At 58.3% G+C, this 18,189-nt stretch overlaps 2 protein-coding genes across 5 annotated transcripts in view; one reads left to right on the plus strand and one right to left on the minus strand.

Moving 5' to 3' along the window:
• The first annotated feature begins 9 nt into the window (after nucleotides 1-9).
• Nucleotides 10-4,688, plus strand: UROD (uroporphyrinogen decarboxylase). 4 transcript variants are annotated; one of them, XM_064516124.1, is made up of 10 exons: nucleotides 10-209; nucleotides 1,550-1,689; nucleotides 1,781-1,860; nucleotides 2,202-2,264; nucleotides 2,361-2,558; nucleotides 2,832-2,993; nucleotides 3,133-3,270; nucleotides 3,733-3,833; nucleotides 4,101-4,167; nucleotides 4,410-4,688. In XM_064516124.1, the coding sequence occupies exons 1-10, from the start codon at nucleotides 49-51 to the stop codon at nucleotides 4,572-4,574; spliced, it is 1,275 nt and encodes a 424-aa protein (XP_064372194.1). In that variant the 5' UTR covers nucleotides 10-48; the 3' UTR covers nucleotides 4,575-4,688. The 4 variants fall into 4 exon arrangements, with proteins under 4 accessions (XP_064372194.1, XP_025960106.2, XP_064372196.1 ...); XM_026104321.2 differs by having other exon boundaries at nucleotides 1,577-1,689; XM_064516126.1 differs by lacking the exon at nucleotides 4,410-4,688 and adding an exon at nucleotides 4,271-4,403.
• Nucleotides 4,689-7,197: 2,509 nt separating this feature from the next.
• The window catches only part of ZSWIM5 (zinc finger SWIM-type containing 5), a 108,002-nt gene continuing 97,010 nt past the window's right edge, over nucleotides 7,198-18,189 (minus strand). Inside the window, exons 8-14 of the mRNA XM_064516122.1 lie at nucleotides 17,429-17,566; nucleotides 16,630-16,890; nucleotides 15,639-15,774; nucleotides 13,264-13,421; nucleotides 9,585-9,748; nucleotides 9,171-9,252; nucleotides 7,198-8,699 (exon numbers count right to left, since the gene is read on the minus strand). Of these exons, the coding sequence (XP_064372192.1) occupies nucleotides 7,837-8,699; nucleotides 9,171-9,252; nucleotides 9,585-9,748; nucleotides 13,264-13,421; nucleotides 15,639-15,774; nucleotides 16,630-16,890; nucleotides 17,429-17,566 (1,802 nt within the window). The 3' untranslated portion in view covers nucleotides 7,198-7,836. The remainder of the gene's footprint in view (nucleotides 8,700-9,170; nucleotides 9,253-9,584; nucleotides 9,749-13,263; nucleotides 13,422-15,638; nucleotides 15,775-16,629; nucleotides 16,891-17,428; nucleotides 17,567-18,189) is intronic.

Consider the following 18,189-nt stretch of genomic DNA (forward strand, 5'->3'; position numbering starts at 1 on the left):
AGATGGCGGCGCCCGTGCATCGTACGGAAGGGCCAGCAGCCGGTCAAGATGGCGGCGTACGGAGGGGGCAACATGGCGACGGCCGTGCCGCGTACGGAGGGGCGGGACCACGACAAGATGGCGGCGCCCGCGGGGCGGGGCGGGGCGGGGCGAGCCGAGGCGGACCGGGGCGCAGGGCGCAGGAGGATGGAGGGCAGCGAGCGGCTCGTGTGAGTAGCTGGGGCCCAGCAGGGTGGCGGGCAGAGCCGCCCCGCGGCCCCCTCCGGTGCGGCGGGGGAGGGGACGGGACCAGGTCCGGCCGCCTCCCCTGTGCCCGCACCGCCACACCGGGGGCCTGCACTGGGGACGCTGGTGTGGCACCGGTGTGCTACTGGAGTCCCGTACTGGGGACGCTGGTGCGGCACTGGGCCCTCCCCTGGGAACACTGGTGTGGCCCTGGGGCCCTCCCTTGGGGACACTAGTGTGGCCTTGGGGCCCTCCCTTGGGGACACTGGTGTGTCACTGGGGACACTGGTGCCATACTGCTCTGGCCCCGGGGATACTGGTCCCGCACTGGGATGGGTCACTGGGGACACTGGTCCACAGCCCCACACCGTGCTGCGCAGGGGACCCTGGCGGGGCCGGGATCTCCGTGCCCACTCCGCACTGCCGCCCCGGCCGGGCTTCAGCCCGTGGGTGATGGCCCCGCCGGGAGGGGGTCGGGGACTGCCGGTTGTCTAACGAAGTGCAGGCTCGCCCGCTCCGCAGCAGCACGTGTGCCAAGTTTGCCCTGGCTCGCGGGGGCTCAGCCCCGTGCCGCCAACCTGGGCCTGTGTGGCCAAGATAGGGGTTGGGGAATGTGGCGCGCGCACAGGGCCACCCCGCGCTGGGGCCGCCCAGGGTCCTGGTGGCCCTGAGTCACTCCAAGCGGAAGCAACTGCTGCCCCTGATAACATAATCTCACAGGGCCCTGGGCAAGGCACTGCCTGGCCCCAGGGAGGCCCCCCGTGCTGGCCCTGTCCTCAGGGCCTGTAGGGCCGGATCCGGAGCGGGAAGAGATCCCAGGTCATGTGTGAGGGGAGGTATTTGCCACAACGCTCCCAGCTGAGGAGATCGGCTGGGCAGCGAGGACAGGCTGCCAGCCCTGGTCCTGGCCCCCAGGCTGGCACTGCCCCAGGAGCCATGGCTGAGCCGTGCCCTGGATCGGCGCTGCCCCGGGGGGTCTCTGGCCCCGCACAGCCCAGTGAGTGCCGCGGCCCCCGGGCTCCGGGTGTCTGGTGCCTGGGGACCAGCCTGGCTCTGCTCACACCGCAGCCTGCCTGGCCACGAGCAGGGAAAAGCACTGATCTGCCTTCTCTGAGATCCCCTTCGCCCCTGGCAGCACCAAGGGGTCTCTTCTAGACCCCGTCCTGCTGGCAAACTGAGGCAAGGAGCCAGCGCTAGTGATGCCATTGCAAGAGGCAGGGCAGTGTGTTACTGGCCCCGTGCAAGGCATCATCCTCCTGGCCTGTCCTGCCTGCTCTGCAGCAGGGTTAAGTGGCACCCGGGCCCCTTTTCTCTCTGGTGACAGCCTGTCTCTGCTCCTTCCTGGCTGTAGCCCCAAGGGCTTCCCCAAACTGAAGAATGACACATTCCTGCGAGCGGCCCGTGGCGAGGAGACAGAGTACACGCCGGTGTGGTGCATGCGGCAGGCAGGGCGCTACCTGCCCGGTGAGCAGACGAATGGATGCCGGTCGGGCAGCAGGGCAGAGCTGGTGCTGCCCCATGTGCACCCTGTCATGCTCGTGCCTGTCTCCTGCAGAGTTTCGGGAGACCCGGGCTGCGCAGGATTTCTTCGCCACCTGCCGGAGTCCCAAGGTGTGCTGTGAGCTGACGCTGCAGGTGAGCAGGCCCTTGGGGAGGTCTGTGTGTCCCCTCTCCTCTCCCAGACTGGGACAGGTTTTCTCCCTATTCCTTAAGTCTGCCTTTTATCCTGGGTGGCTGCATCTCCCAGGAAGTTGTGCAGCCCAAAGCCTAGCCTGGGGGCCCTTTGACAGCCACCAGGCGATCCACTGAGATGGGACAGGGTAGCATGGGCTGTACAACCACCCTTAACCAGGCAGATTCCTGACTTGCCTCAGGAACCCCATTGTCCAGGGTGGCTGTGTGCATGTCTGAGCCATCTGTGGGGAGGGGGCCTGGGCTCCTCACTTACACTGCTTCTTCCCCTCCGCCATCTGCAGCCACTCAGACGATTCCCCTTAGATGCTGCTATTATCTTCTCCGACATCCTGGTGGTGCCCCAGGTGAGTGCTGTGGTTGGCAGCGGGAAGCAGCGGCTGGGAAGAGGTCTGGTCCAGAACTGTCCCATTCCTGCTTCTTCCTCGTTTCCCCATCCTCAGGCACTAGGCATGGATGTTGTCATGGCACCTGGCAAAGGACCCACCTTCCCGGAGCCCCTGAAGGAGGTGGAGGATCTGCTGAAACTGCGGCAGAAGGTGGATGTGACTGCGGAGCTAGGTTACGTCTTCCAGGCCATCACACTGACGCGGCACAGCCTGGAGGGCAAGGTGCCCCTCATCGGCTTCTCCGGGGCACCTGTAAGTGATGGGTCTCCGAGAGGTGGAATTTTCAGTTGGGCATGGTCTCCCCTACTCCTTCCTCTGGGGTGATGCCATCCCCAGCACCCCAGAGCTGCAAGGACCAGCTTCAGTAGTGTAATCCATCCTGTGTAAGGTGTGGGGATGTTTGATGTGGGAGCAGCTGAGCCCCAGGCTCTGGGGCGCTCACAGGTCCTGCCTTCAGCACGGATCCCCTGACTGGTCCCTCACATCTTCCATCTCCCTCTTCATCTTCTTCTCTCCTTCCCACAGTGGACGCTCATGTCCTACATGATTGAAGGTGGTGGCTCCACTACGATGGCCAAGGCCAAGAGCTGGCTCTATCGTCACCCCGATGCAAGCCACCGACTGCTGCGGCTGCTGGCAGATGTCATCACTGACTACTTGGTGGGGCAGGTGGCTGCTGGAGCGCAGGTGTGTCCCAGGGTCGAGTCCAGGCAGGAGGGCAGAGACTAGAGACAAGGAGCAGAGGGGGTCCAGCAGCTGGGAGGAGGAGGAGGGGGGACTGGGGCACGTGGTGCCCACGGCTCTCCCAACCCCGCATCTCCAACAGGCACTCCAGCTGTTTGAATCCCACGCGGGGCACCTGGGCCCGGAGCAATTCCAGGACTTTGCCCTGCCCTACATCCGAGACATTGCCCGGGATGTGAAGAGCAAGCTGAAGGCTGAGGCGCTACCTCTAGTGCCCATGGTGGGTCCAGGGCTGCCCAGGGTAGTCCTGTTGCCTGGGGGCTCATGGGGAGGAGGAGGAGGAGGAGGAGCATGGCCAGCTCCCTGCTACAGCAGTGGGGGAGGAAGGAGGGTAAGAACAGGCCAGAAACCAGCGCAGAGGGTGTCTGGGAACTCCTTGCTGCAGGGCACAACCCACCCATGAGCAGGGCCCTGCACTGCCCTCCTAGCTCCAGAGCCGGTGTCTGCACTCAGTCCCCACCAGCCCATCATGGGCGCTCAGCACTGGGCACCTGCCACCCCTACAAGCATTGCTCCCCCAACCTGCTGTGGGAGCAGCAGCATGACAACATCCCTCCTTGCAGCTCCTGGTACCTCTTGCATCCTCCCCAATATCCCCCGTTGTCCTCAGCATCCTCTGTTCCAGCCCATGAAGAGGGGCCTGGCCCAGAGCAGAGTCACTGCTTGTCTCCTCCCTCCCCAGATTGTCTTTGCGAAGGATGCACACTACGCGCTGGGGGACCTGGCCTGCGCTGGCTATGAGGTGGTTGGTCTTGACTGGACTATCCGGCCACAGGAAGCTCGGTAAGAGGCTGGCATGGCACTCGCATGCCCACACTGCAACTCAGGCTGGGTGCCCTGGCCCCTTCCTCTGCCCTGGGCCAGCACAGGCCTGGGGATTTCTGGCCCAGAGGTGGGGAGAGCCAAGCCCCAGCACTACATGGAGCTAACAGCAACCAGGAGCTGCACTAAGGTGTCCCGTGTGCCCTACAGTAGGGGCTGGACCAGCATCTGGCTGCCCCTGCTCTCTGAGCTGCACACATCAACTTACCTGCTTCCTCTCCACTCCAGTGCACAGGTAGGCAAAGACATCACCCTGCAAGGGAACCTGGACCCCTGTGCCCTCTACTCACCTAAGGTAAGTGATGGCTGTGGCCAGCAACAGGGGCTAGTTTTGGCCTGGGTTAAAAGCTTCCTTGCCTCAGTTTCCCCACCTGGAAAGTCGTCTTCTGTCCCAGCAGGACTAAGTGTGTGCTACTGTGTGTGCGCCCTGCCCTATGGCACAGGGAGCCAAGTACCCTAGGCTGGATGGGGACTAATGGGGAACTGGCTACCCCAGGCTGGATGGGGCTGACACATGGTTTCCCACCATGCCTGCAGGAGAAGATTGGGGAGCTGGTGAAGAAGATGCTGGAGGGTTTCGGAACCCAACGCTACATCGCCAACCTGGGCCACGGCCTTTACCCTGACATGAGCCCCGAGCACGTGGGTGCCTTCGTGGAGGCCGTGCATGCTCACTCCCGCCACGTGAACAAGCACAGCTGAGCCCTGGGGCTCAGGGGACAGGACTGTGGCTGAAGCATGGCCATCCTGAGTGCTGCATGGTTGCAGGGCTCATTCCAGGTTGGGATGTAGCATTAAACCAGCACCTTCTCCGTGGAGGCTGTGTGACTCTGGCTGGGGTGGGGACGGGGAACTGGCTGGCCCCAGAGGACATGGGCTTTGCTGCCAGCCCAGTGGGGGTGTGAGTGAGGATGACAGGGAGCCCCTGAGCCCAGTCCTGCAGTCGGGATGGGGCACACAGGGACTCCAGGGACCCCCAACCTGTAAAGCAGTTTCTTGGGAGCCCTAACAGCCCTGAGGGCCTGGCACCAAGGTCCAGCCTGGGTCTAGCCATCCCCCTCAGGCCCTGGAGCAGGAAGCACGGTGGCTCCTTGGCCACAGGGAGGACACAGCCATCCCCTGGCCTCTCCTCTTGCCTTGGGTAAGGCTGTGGCGGGCAGCCAGCTAGCGAGGCAGGGTCTGGGCAGCTTTGGGGGGTGGGTAGTGACTGCCAGGCCCTGACCAAGGCCAGCTCTCCCTGCCGGGCTGGAAAGTGTTCTGCCAGGCACTTGTGAGAGGGTATGTGAGCCCAGACCACAGCTCCAGGCACTAAGGATAGGCTCAGCCCAGCAAAGGAAGAAGAGGTGCCATGCGTCCTAGGGGCTTGGGGATCACATCCCACCTCTGCTACAGGCTCAGCATGGCCACTGCTAAAGCTCTTGGTGACTGTTTGGCATGGCCCTGCTGTGGCTTGGCCTTTCCACAGCCTCCCTCAGGCAGTGCAACACCAACCCAGAAGTGCTGGGGCCTCCCGGTGCTGGTAGCAGACCCAGTGGGACTCACCCTGGGGACAGCCAGCTTGTGCTCACCAGCCACGTGGCAGGAGTCCTCCAGGTGCCACCAACTACCTGCACAAAGCCCCGCTGGCTGGGATGGAGGCAGAGCCTGCTTGCACTGGGGGGGGGTGGGGGGGGTGCAGATAGCATGGCCCTAGCATAACGATCACCCTCCCCAGCTCCCTGCCAACTTTCTTTGGGATCCCACCAGACCTTGAAATTCCCCATGCAAACCCATCCCTTCCTCAGGGGACACAATTCTGCTTGGGGCTCAGCAAGCCCCAGAGCGAGCACCTTGGGGTGCTGGTAGCACCCAGAAGCCCTGGGCTATGACACTGTGCCACCCCCCCCCCCCAACTCCCCCAAACTCCACACCACAGCCCACTCACTGCGGTCAAAGCTGGCTGTAGGATCAATCAAGACGAGGCCACCGCTTGCTCCGACGCTGCTCCAGCCAGAGTGGCCAGGGCAGGCTGTGCCACCAGGTTGGACTGGGACTCGCTGATGCCAAGCGCACTTGGGAGTCACACCCCAGGGCGACCAAGGTGTCTCGCTGCTCTCTGCCCCTCTGCAAGGCAAGGGAGCCAGGATGCCTTGGAGAGCGGCCTCACCTCGTCCCCTGCAGCGCCTGCCCTCCTTGGATCGTATGTGCTGCCCATGCTGCACAGCATGCGTGGAAACCCCTCCGGCTTCAGATAAAGGCAGTAGAGATACATGCAGTAACGTTCATCCCTTTTATTATTAAACATCAGATGAAGAGGTCGCACGCACACATACACGCACGCACGCAAAAAAAAAAAAAAAAAAAAAAAAAAAAGGAGAGAAACAGACTGGTTGAAGAATGCTATTTCGGTGGCAACAGATACTGAGTACAATTGGTTTCCTGGCCGGAGCGCGGACACAAGTCACTTTCCGAAAAATAAACATCAAACCAGACAGTAGATAACTAGCCCACGTTCTCTAACTACAAGTCACTGTCCAGAATGGCCCCGGCCCCCCTAGCCCTCCCGACCTTTCAGAAAAAAAATGAAACAAAACCTAAGAGCTGCCGGCCTGGGGCCGAAGAGAGAGTCTGTCCCCGCGCAGGGCTCGCCCTCCAGCGGGGCGAGAGCTCGGCCCTGGCTGCTCGTGGGGAAGAGCCGAGCGCCCGCTGCATGCGCAGCCCCACACTGGCCGCAGCTTGGAAACGGAGAGGAAAGTAAAAATGCCCCAAGGGGGCTGCATTGCTGCCCCTGCCCCCCTCTCCCTCCCCCTAAGAAAGGCACCCCTCGTGCACGCGCACTCACGCACCTTGCACACTCACACACGTGTGCCCACAGAGAGAAGGCTAAAAACTGGGCTATGTACAAGATGGGCTCGCGCTGCTCCCGCGCCCGCTGCGCCGTCCTTCGCCGCTCGGTCCGGCCCTTGGCACCGCCGTGCAGACCGCGGGCAGAGCCCGTCGGGGGCGAAGGGCTTGCTGCGAGGCCGGCGTCCGTGCGTGTCCGAGCAAGCGCTGCCCAAGTCCGTTCCTTCGCTGTCCTCAAGCGCTGGGCTGCCGCTCCTCTGTCCATCTGTCCGCCCGTCCGTCTGTCCCGGGGCTGCGAGTCGAGCGGACATTCGCCTCCCCCCACACCCTTCTCGCTGCTGACGATGCCATGGAAACCTGAGAAATGTTCGCGTGCCTTCTCCTCTTTTTGTTTGTAGTTTTGTTGGTTTTTTAAATAATAATAATAATAGCAATAATAAAAATAATCGCCCCAGCCCACGACAATTTCAAGTATCCCCCAAATAAAAGACAGAATTATAAATAATTATAACTTTACAATTTAATAATTGACACATATACTATAGTATTTACAGTATCATAAATGCTTTTTTGTGTTACTTTTAGTAAGCAATCCCTGAGAACAGTTACTTTAACTTGTTTTTATTGAAGTATCTTCACAAATAGAGGAGTTTGCATGTCTCGGGCGGGCGGGAGAAGCACTCTTGCTAAGCCATCGCTTTTGGTGACGCATGAGGTTCTAGTGTTGCGGGTTTCTTTGCTCGCTCTTTCTTTCCTTTTTCTTTTTCCCCATGTAATTTTTTAAAATTTTTGCACTTTGCAACCTTCGGATCCCTCCAGCAACGACTTCCTTCAGGAAAGAGGTATTAGATTTCCAGGTTAGCTTTTGGTATTGGCAAGGGAGGGCAAGGGCTGAGCAAACCATCCTTTCCTGTGGTTGCCTTTTGGTTTGTGCCCAAAGAATCTCTGGATCCTCTCAGCATGTGAAATGGTTAAATCCAAGAAAGAAAAAAAAAGAAAGAAAATAAAAAAGAAACAGAAGAACAGAACAGAGCAGCCTCTGCCGATTGGGGGAAGGTGTTCTCCGCTTTCGTTCCTTCTTCTTTCCCGTGTCCCTGTGCCGCGGCCGGACCCTGCCAGTGACAGTGGCAGCGGCCGGGGCTCACCCAAACCGTTCTCGCACCAGCAGCATCAGTTTTTTCTTGCCTTTGTAGATTTGTTTGAGATTGTCAATGAACTGGGCAAACTGTATGTGCCCGTCCTGCGCCAGGAGGAAGGTCTCCCTGGCCTTGCTGAGGAACTCGATGAACTCCCCATAGTGCCGCGGGCTGATGTGGGTGAGCCGGGAGTGTGTGGTGTTGATGTAGGCGCTTATCGTCGCGTCCAGCAGCTGCCGCAGGGGCGCTTTGTCGGTTGACATCAGCTTCCCCGAGTTCCTGCGGCCGGGGATGCCGGCCAGGCCTGGGGCCGTCATGGTGCAGCGGCGAAGGATGTCCGAGAGCACTGTGGCGCAGTGCACACTCTTCACCACCAGTGGGATGATGGCCGCCAGCTCATTTTTGCCCAGAGAGTGGCTCAAGGCGCAAGCCCAGAGCACGTCATTGATGGCTGGGTGAGTGTCCTGGTTGTAGGCCAAGTTGAGATGAGTCATAGCCAGCGAGGCCAGTTTGAACGCCCGGAGCGGGTAGCCTCGGTGCTCCATATAGCGGGCGATGGTGAAGAGCTGGGTGTAGGTCATGCCGGTGGAGGCAGCGTCTATGACGATCTGGTAGGCAGTCTCAAAGGCGATGTGGTCCTTCTCGCAGAGCGTCAGGGCGGACAGGGCACAGTTCTGGGGGTCCTTCATGGCGCACTGCAGTGCCAGGGTGCGGGCGCAGCTGGCCAGCTCCTCCCGCTGCGGGTAGTCCAGGCTCAGGCGCAGTATGGTATTGTGGGACATCACTGTGGCAGCCACAATGCTGGTGGCTTCCGTGGGGGTGAACAGCGAGTACCAGCTCTGCAGGATGCTCACCAGGGCCCTCACTCCTGCGAGAGACACAGGGGTCACGGCAGAGCCCCAGAGCCTGGCTTGGATTATGGGACTCCTCTTGCATCTCCGGACATCCGGAGCCACCCTGGACCCACAGCCAAGGAAAGCGAGTCCACAGCAGCGCTAGAGCCATGGCCTCCACTACAACAGGGACAGGTCTGGAGAAGGGCACACAGGGATGCCACCCTGCACTCCCATGGCACAGGGTACAGCAAACACCTCCAGCCTGGCCCAGGTTGGGGGGCCTATCCCAGTCCCAAATCCACCCTTTGCTATGGCCCCAGTCCTGCCAGCTGATACTCTGGGGGTTCACTGAGTTGCCCAAGAAGAAAGAAGGAGGTCTCCTGGGTCTCCCCTAACTCCCTGGCCCAAGACTATAAACTGTTCCTGGGATCTCCGTGCCCACCATGCTCCCACCACATGCAGGCCAGCTCCCCCCTGGCGGAGCGAGGTAGCGAAGTACTCACCCACTTCTGTCGCACACGTCACCAGCCACCTCACCATCTCCCGCCGCCGCCAGTTGAGGGTGGACAAAGTCATGCGCATTACCTGCAAGGCAAACCCAGGGTGACCAGCCGCCCCATTGGACCACCCAAGGTCACCCGGGACCACAGTGCTCTCGCAAAGATCCCCACAGCCCTGATGCCTCTCGGCTCCCCAAGGCTTTCGGGCACTGCCTCACCTCCACCCAAACTGCAGCAGGCACATGGACCTCCTGGGACTGAGCTGCCCCGCTCAAGGCCACGCACAATGAGTTTACTCCTTCCATGCAAGTCCTAGGTGACCTGGGGGACCACCTGCTCAGTTGAAGAGCCCCCCAGGGCTGTTCCCACAGCAAGGGGGACAGAAGGGCTGCAGGCATCCCCAGCGCATTCTCATACCTGGAGCCCCAGCTCCAGCGCCACGTTGAGCAGCGTCGTGTCTGAGTTGCTGTCAGCTGGTGTGGCAATCTTGAATGCGTCCTGGGCCAGCTTGAAGATCAAGGAGGAGGAGTGGATGTTCTTCTGGATGGCCTCCAGCACTGTGCGTAAGCGCAGCATGTCCCCTGGGTGCACGCAAGGATGGTCAGATGACTCAGCCTGTCTCCCCCTCTCCCTGGATCCCGTCCCCTTCCTGCACCGCGTGGTGAACCAGCCCTTCAGCAAGGTCAGCCTGCACCCCTGCAGCCATGGAGGCACCTCCAGCCGCACATGTGGAGGGATGCGCAAGCACGCAGGATCAGGCCCTGCAGTCTGACAGCAAAACAGAGTGTCTGTCCCTTTTTGTCCCTGCAGTACAGTCCCGTGGCCAGGGGATTAGTACATTTGCTGATGAAGTGCCAATGCCAGGCTCCTTTTGGAGGAACGAGGAGCAGCTCAGGCCACAGGCCTCCAGGACCTGCTTTAATCTCTCCTCCGTGAGTCCTCTGAGGCAACACAGCCTATGAAGCAGGATCCGTCCTCACCGATGAAGCAGCATCCATCCTCACTCAAAGTGAGGATAAACCCACCAAGATAAAAAGTCCCAAATGACACCAGACACTTTTCAATACACTAGCATCAAGCAGGAACCCCCTCTGCCCCCACAGCAGCTCAGTCCCCCGGTAACACCTCGCTCTGCTGTATTGCATGGGACGCGCTGCCTGTTCGTGCCTGTTATGGCTGTAGCACCACAACGCTCTGCAGGAAACCACCTTGCTGCCCAGTGTTCCTGCTAGAAACCACCTGCAGTTTGTTGCCACGACACTTCTGATCCCTATGGCCACGCAGCAAGACGGTATAAGCCTCCTCACTCTGTGTCCTTAGAAAAACTGCAGCAAGGCTGGATTTCCAGCTGGGGAGAGACAGCTTGAACCTCCTCCATTCATTCTGGCCATCACTTTCAGCCCAAACCGCAAAATCCGGGGCCCGCTGCCCCCCCTTATGCACTCTCCTATGTAACAGCATCTCCTGCCTCAGACATGGCACTGAGCTAGGAAGAGCAGCAGTGCAATTCGGCATTTTCCCTGCTCTTGCTGCTTTTCCAGGCAGGCTTCAAACAGCCACACTGACTGGATCCCAAATCACCCCCTAGCTCAGAGCCGCGCGGGCAGTCTCAGCACCAGACAGGCTGCCTGCACTGTGCGGCCAAACGCAGCCACCCCGTGTCAGCCACCCCACATCAGCCTCCAGCTGCAAACAGAAAATTGAGACCTGGATCGATCTCCTGCCTGCTCCTTGGCTAGTCCCAGGACAGATGTCTCCAGTCAAGCATGTTCCCAAGGGCTCTGACCTCTGGTTTATTCCATCTACCCTGGGCTCAAGTTTGATGGCTGTAAAACAGACTTCTCCCAGCAAAGCACGGCTTTGGGGAGATGCCCAGTGCTAAATGGCTGGGGAAAGGTCAGTCTTTGTTTAGGAACATCAAAGAAAAAAGCTGTTTGCCGCACAAACAGAACTGGCTGAATGGCAGAGCTCAGAGGGTTGTGATCAGCGGTGCAGCGTCTAGTTGGAGGGATCTGTAGCTAGTGGTGTCCCCCAGGGGTCAGTACTGGGTCCAGTCTTGTTCAACTTATTCACCAATGACCTGAATGGACAGAGTGCACCCTCAGCAAGTTTGCTGACATACAAAACTGGGAGGAGCGGCTGATACCCCAGAGGGCTGTGCTGCCATTCAGAGAGACCTGGACAGCCTGGAGAGTTGGATGGACAGGAACATCATGAAGTTCAGCAAAGGCAAGGGCAGGGTTCTGCACCTAGGGAGGAATAACCCCATGTACCAGCACAGGCTGGGGGCTGACCTGCTGGAAAGCAGCTCTGTAGAGAAGGATCTGGGAGTCAAAAAGTTAACCATGAGCCAGCAATGTGCCCTTGTGGCCAAGAAGGCCAATGGTATCCTGAGGTGTATGAGGAAGAGTGTTGCCAGCAGGTCGAGGGAGGTGATCCTCCCCCTCTACTCAGTCCTGGTGAGGCCACATCTGGAGTGCTGTGTCCAATTCCTGGCTCCCCAATACAAGAGACACATGGCACTGCTGGAGAGAGTCCAGCATAGGGCTACGAAGATGATTAGGGGACTGGAGCATCTCTCTTATGAGAAAAGGCTGAGAGAGCTGGGCCTGTTTAGCCTGGAGAAGAGAAGACTGAGAGGGGATCTTATCAATGTATACAAATATCTTAAGGGAGGGTGTCAAGAGGATAGGGCCAGACTCTTTTCAGAGGTGCCCAGCAACAGGACAAGAGGCAACAAACACAAACTGAAACACAGGAAACACAGGAACTTCTATTTGAATATGAGGAAAAACTTCTTTACTGTGAGGGTGACATAGCACTGTAACAGGTTGCCCAGAGAGGCTGCGGAGTCTCCTTCTCTGGAGATATTCAAAACCCACCTGGACATGATCCTGTGCAATGTGCTCTAGGTGACCCTGTCTGAGTAGGGGAGGTTGGACTAGATGATCTCCAGAGGTCCCTTCCAACCCTGTGACTCTGTGACGTGTACTGTTTTGTGCAGTAATCCCTTCCCACTACAAAGGCCTGGCCAGGACTACTCGGATTTGCTGCTTTACTGGACTCAAGACATCTGAGACAGAGCTTTACTCCCACAGTCATAAACTGAGCAGCTGAATTTCGTGTAAAGAAAACCAAATAATGCACAGCAACACAGCAAACCTAGAGCTGCACCTGGGCACACACAGACAGCTCGGATGACTAATAGCTAAAAATACCTCCTGCCACGCACAGCAGCCGTTTGCACCATCACCAAATTCCAAGTCTCCCTAAAATGGTTAACGGGGGCGCGGGTGAGAAATGCTGTGAGGACATGGGATTGCACTGGGACATGCTGCAGTGAGGGAACAGCCACGGAACAGCACTGTCAGAAAAAACATTTAATCCAATGGCCCTATACCTCCAGCACAAAACTCATCCCCGTAAAGGGCTGGCAGGGAGAAGAAACTAACGATAAACCACTTCTGTCCAGGCACCAGCTCTCCATCAGGTCACCACAATTTGGGGAAAGGACACAGCCAGCCCCAGAAAAGCAGCGAGGTGAAGGAGGGCAGGAAGGAGCGAACGGGTGCTGCAAAGCCAGCAAGGCTGGAGCTTTCTGGAGGTGCTCACGGATGCTGTGCTGGACGGTAAGCCAGCCACAAGTGCTCAGCTCGCCAGCCCATGCTGGGCACAAAGCGTTCACCAGCCTGGCAGGTTTGCCGCCAGAAGGTGGTGGGGTTGGTTTCTCAACAAATGGAAGTTTAATGAAAAGCCTCTGCTAGCCTCCATCGTCGTGCCTGGGTAGGAAATGAAGAGGCCCAAGAGACCAGCGAGGAGGTGTTTTACAAGCCACCTGCAGCTGGGATCCTGGTGTTCCGCACAACACATCCGTTTCCTATCGCCAGCCCTGCCAAAAGCCACCCGCGGCATGCTGAGCCAGGGAGTCTTCTCCCTTCTGCAGCCTGAGCAGAAGATCACTGTGGTGCAGGACAAAACCAACCAGGCAGAGGGACAAGAGACTGCAAACTAAACCGTGGCGCGAACCCGCCACGCATCCAGCTCCCCCAGACCTCCCTGGCCCCCCCAGTCTCTCCGGCGCTGGCCCCGCACCAACCTTTGGCTGCTGTGAGCATGGTGGAGGCCAGTTCGCACTGCTGTGACTCCAGGTGCCCCAGGGTGAACCAGCGCGGGTATCTGCTGGGGACCACCGAGACCAGGTGGTGGGGGTGCGTCACGTCGCCCGACGGTGCCGTGGTCTCTAGCACGGGCAGCCTAAAAGGGCAGCAGAAGGAGGCAACATCAGAGCCCCGGTGTCGCCCCCTCGTCCCTGCAGCACTGGCAAGGTGAGGAAGGGGCTGCTCTCAGGCAGCCGCCCGTGGCGATGCCTTTGAAAGTGTCCTGCTGCTGTGCATGTGTGGGGGCTCCCCAGGCTGCATGCACAACACATGGGCACAGGGATCAAGCTCAGACCTACTTGAAAGGGAGAAAATGATCCGTGAAGTGATTTATAAACTTGTAAGGGAAAACAAGCCTCAAGAAAAAAAAAAAAGAATAAAAAAGAAAGAAGCCCTCCTCCCTCTGCGCTCCTTTTATGTCAAAGCGCACAGCAGAACTCCTGGCTTTATCATCTGGTTCTTCTTAAAATGTCCAGTTATGATCAGAAGCAGCGGCACATTTCCCAAGGGCCCCTGCAGTGGTTTTGGGTTACCTGCTGGTGTGGCGATATGCAAAAGCCTGAAAAACTCGGGGGAAAAGGAAGCCTCAGAAAGGGGAGTGGAGGTCTCACTTTGCTAGCCACAGCGATACAACCATGTCAGCTCTTACACGTCCCCATTTCCTGACATGAGTCGGTGCTAGTGTCACCAGCTCGACAGCCAGCCAAGGCTTGCAGAAGGGAAATTGTCTCCCTGGTCACTGAGGATCAGCTAGTCTCTGCTTTCCCTGTTTGTGGGCTCGGGGCACCCACCCGAGAGCAAAGACCCAACCTTGCCACCCAGATCAGAGACCCCCTGACCTAGGAGGTCCCAGCTGGGCATAGGGCCAGGCACAGACACACATGACGAGGGAGCAACGTGATGTGCATCCCCTCCACCACTGAGGAGAATGGTGTTTTTTGCCCACCTGCAGCACGAGGCAGAGACTGAGCCCTGGCAGGACAAACCCTTCCTCCAGCTGGGTTGACCCCATGGGACCTGGGGGCTGCAGTGGGGTTGCCCCGCTCCCAGGGTACTGGGTGCCTTTCCTGCTCGGCAGCCATGGACGACCCCTTTTGCTCCCCAGGGTCCCCCTTGCACAAACCGACCTGCGTGTCCTTAGGTCCGGCTGGGCATGGTGGCCCCAAGCACTGCAGAGCACCCTGGTTGCTCTTTCGGTCTGGCTGTCCCCTAAATAGCTCTTCCCAAGGCAGGGGGATTTCAAAATTTCCCTCCAAGTTGGGGAGAGAAGACCCAACATGGTTGGGAAATGCCGTAAGAAAGGTGATTTTCTAGGCTGGGACTTTTCATGGTGTCAGGGGGACAGTGCACCAGGACACTCCGGGGTTTCCTGTCCTTCAGGCAGCGACTCATTTGGGAATTTCCAGCCTTTGCAAGAGCAGCTTCCCCAACAATGCATGGCGGGAGGGACCTGCAGCCCTGCTGAGTGTAGACCCCTGTCCTGCTCCACTGGGGCCCCACAGCCGGGATGCCGCAGGAAGGGGTACCGCAGCCCGGCGGGATGCTCCTGAAACATCCCGGGGAAGGGCATGGGCAAAGGCAAGCCCATCCAGCCCCTGCCAAAATTGCAGCAGATGGGTATGACCAAGTGTGTCACACGCTGGGGAGGGAGATGGGGCAGCTCTCAGCATCGGCCCTGTCCCCACAGGCAGAGCTGAGGGGAACCAGGATAGGCTCCCCTCTGGTCCCAGAGACGGAGCTGGGCTTTAATGGACAACAGAGCGCGGCTGCACTCTCCGCTCAGCTCTGCAACATCCTGGAGCTTGGGGCAAATCATCTGCCCATCTGTGCCATTCCACCTGCCAAGCAGGATAACAACCCTTCCTGCGGGCAGGGGGGCTGCAGGGCCCCCAAGGCTTTGCAGACAGAAGGCAGATGACAGGACAGTGTGTGCCTGGGACCTGCACTGGCTGTCACGAGGACAGGCAGATGGTGGCCCAACCTCAGGTGATCTAGTGCAAAGAGCTGGACAGAGGGCTGGACTCGCTGCCAAACGGACAGAGCAGCAGTGCAAGGCTGGATGTGACCAGCAGACCTCAGCCAGCCTGTGCAAACGCCTTTGGAATTGAAAATTTGGAGCTTGAAAACCAGGAATCACCCAAACATGGAGAAGGCACACTGCTGCCTGGCACCAGGACGTGCAGTGCAGGATCCCAAGTCTTAGGCCTGCCTCTGCTCCCATCCTTGCTCTGAGGTTGCAGAGAGTCCCAGCTTCCCAGAGGAGCAGAGCAGAAAGGAAAAACAGAGACAGAGATAGAATAAAACATGCACCAACCTCATGGCCCGCAAAGCCAGCTTGTACGCCAGATCTGCATCGTGGGGCAGCAGGGCGGAGAACAGGTATTTGGCAAAGGTGTGCATGGGGACACTCTCACGGTGGATCACTTCTCCCAAGCCACTGAAGGGACCACCTAGGCAGAAGCAGAGCCCATCAGCAATCAGCACAGCAGGAGCTCTCTCTGGGGTTAGCACCCCAGATCTGCTCCACAAGTCCCTGGCGCATTAATAAGGTTGGATCCAGGGCAAATGGCTGCTGCTTTGTTTTGTAAAAAACCTTTCACGTCAAAATTCCTCTGAAGCTTAGGTCACGTGCTTTGCACTCTCCTCCATAACGCCTTTGAGGCAGTCTTGCTCCAGAGACATCAGCAAACCCTTGCTTTGCCAGATCATGGCACTGGGGCAGAGCAGCCATCCTACAGACTCAGCACCATGTGCACAGAGGAAGAAGTCAGGATCAGGTCAGAGAGCCATAAACACTGGAAAGAGCACCCCAGAGACATTGCAACACCCAGCTGAGACACAGGAGCCAGCTAGATGCACACTAGTGGTCCAGAGAAACAGCAGAGTTTCCCTCAAATCACCACTGCGAGCATCCCCCATAACCCCTTTTTCTTTGCAAACAAGATGCACAGGCAGTTGGATATGGCCTCTTGGCTTGGGTCAGTGATTCCTAGAGATACACCAACCCACGGCTGCCTGGATGCCTTCAGGCTCATAACCCAAACAGACAGCAGCCCAACGCGATGGGAGCAAAAGGCAACAGATGCCTAACCCAAAACATGAGATATGTGCGGCCAAGCAGCGTCACCAGAGAAAGTATGTAAAAACCTTGATGCTCAAGGTGTTGGTGGTGGCACAGCACCTCAAGTAATGCTCTGCACTGCAACGCAACATGCATCAGCCCCTCTGAGGGCTGGCCCCACGCATGGACAAGCCCCACCAGCATAGCCCCCTCCACCTGGCCACCCCCAGTGCCAAGCCCCCACCTTCCAGCAGCAGGATGCACTGCTTCCGCAGGGTCTGCACCAGCACCGGGTCCAGCTCCAGGTCCTGCAGCCGAGCTATGATCTGCTCCTCGTTGCGACACACCTTGTCCTGGGCATAGAGGCCTTCAGGCATCACCCTCTGCTGACCCATCCCCATCAGCGCCACCTCTAAGGCCAGGGACAGGTAGGACTCGGCGCTGTCTTGGCTGCCAGTGGCCACGGGCACGTGTTGGTACACCGGGGGTTTGGAGTCCCCTGTGTCTGGAAGAAGGGGGAGAGATGCTGCAGGGTTAGAGCAGCCTTCCCAGGTGGAAGATCCACAGCAGAGAGTAAAACCTCTGAAATTCAAAAGCAAGAACCATGCTTCCCTTGCTGCCTGCCAGGGATAACAGGATATCCTGACTGATGGACAAAAGCTCCTGGGCAAGGATTTGGGGCTTTGCCCTCCTTCTTGCTCTTACCAGGAGACCAGGGAGATCTGAGCCAAGAGTGACCTGAGCCAAGTGTCGCAGGGCAACAGTTAAAACCAGAACTTTCCCGTGGGCTGGCACCACCTGGCCCAGTTTTGCTATGCAGCTACGCTGCTCTGCTCTGGCTGCCAATCCTGGGGCCAGTCAAACCCAAGGCACCATCTCCCTCCCTCTGCACTGCAGCATTGTCCTGGCTGCTCCTGCAAAGAGGGAGAGAGTAAGGATCTGGAGCCCAGGAGTCCTGAGCCCAAAAGCTAAACCCAGGACCTGCCTGCTGGGCACATTTCAGCTGGAGCCATCTGGAAGAGAATGAGGAGGAGCCTTGATACCTGAAATTTCAAGGCAATTTTCCTCTTCTAATCTACAGGCTTCAGTCAGTGTGAGAAAGAGGCAGCCGATGGGATTCAGAGGGTGGCCCACCCAGCCCTCCAAGTTAGTGATGGTTGTTGCCCCTCGCTGCAGCAGCTCTGCAGAAAAGAAACAAAACAAAACAAAACATGAGGAACGTAAAGACAGCTTCTGCACTCAGAAAGGTCTCTGAGACCAGAGGCCTTTCCTTACCCTAGCGGCTTAGGACAAGGGGACCTCTAGAGACTAGGGGCCAACTCTGGCACATTAGTTGGAGAGGATGACAAGCAGTTTAGCTGCCACACAGGCTGCCACAGGAAGAGAGGGAGCAGTCACCCAACAGAAAGGGCATCCCTAAGCTGGTGGGAATCTGGTCGAGGACCACAGAGGATGCAGCTGCTTGTTCTTTGCTCCCGGTGGACACGGGGGAAGAGAAATGGTGAATGCATTGCAGAGTCCAAGACAGAGTCTGTAAAGTAAGACCTGCACCTTAAGGACTCATTCGCAATGGTAGCCTGAGTATGTTTTGGAAACACAAGTAGAAATCTCTCTGGAGGGAACAAAGACCCTCAGTAAGTTTTAAAAACTCCAACTTTTGATGGCCTCCACCTGACTGAGCTAGCTAGGCCCCAAGAAGCTACCCCCCATCAGCTGCATTGTAGTAGCTGACCCCAGCTCTCTGCCAACTGCAACTGCAAAATGAAAAATGCTGCTCTTGTCTCCTGGTACATTTTACTCCACA

This window comes from Dromaius novaehollandiae, chromosome 8 (assembly GCF_036370855.1).
Source record: "Dromaius novaehollandiae isolate bDroNov1 chromosome 8, bDroNov1.hap1, whole genome shotgun sequence".
NCBI classification, from domain to species: Eukaryota; Metazoa; Chordata; class Aves; order Casuariiformes; family Dromaiidae; genus Dromaius; species Dromaius novaehollandiae.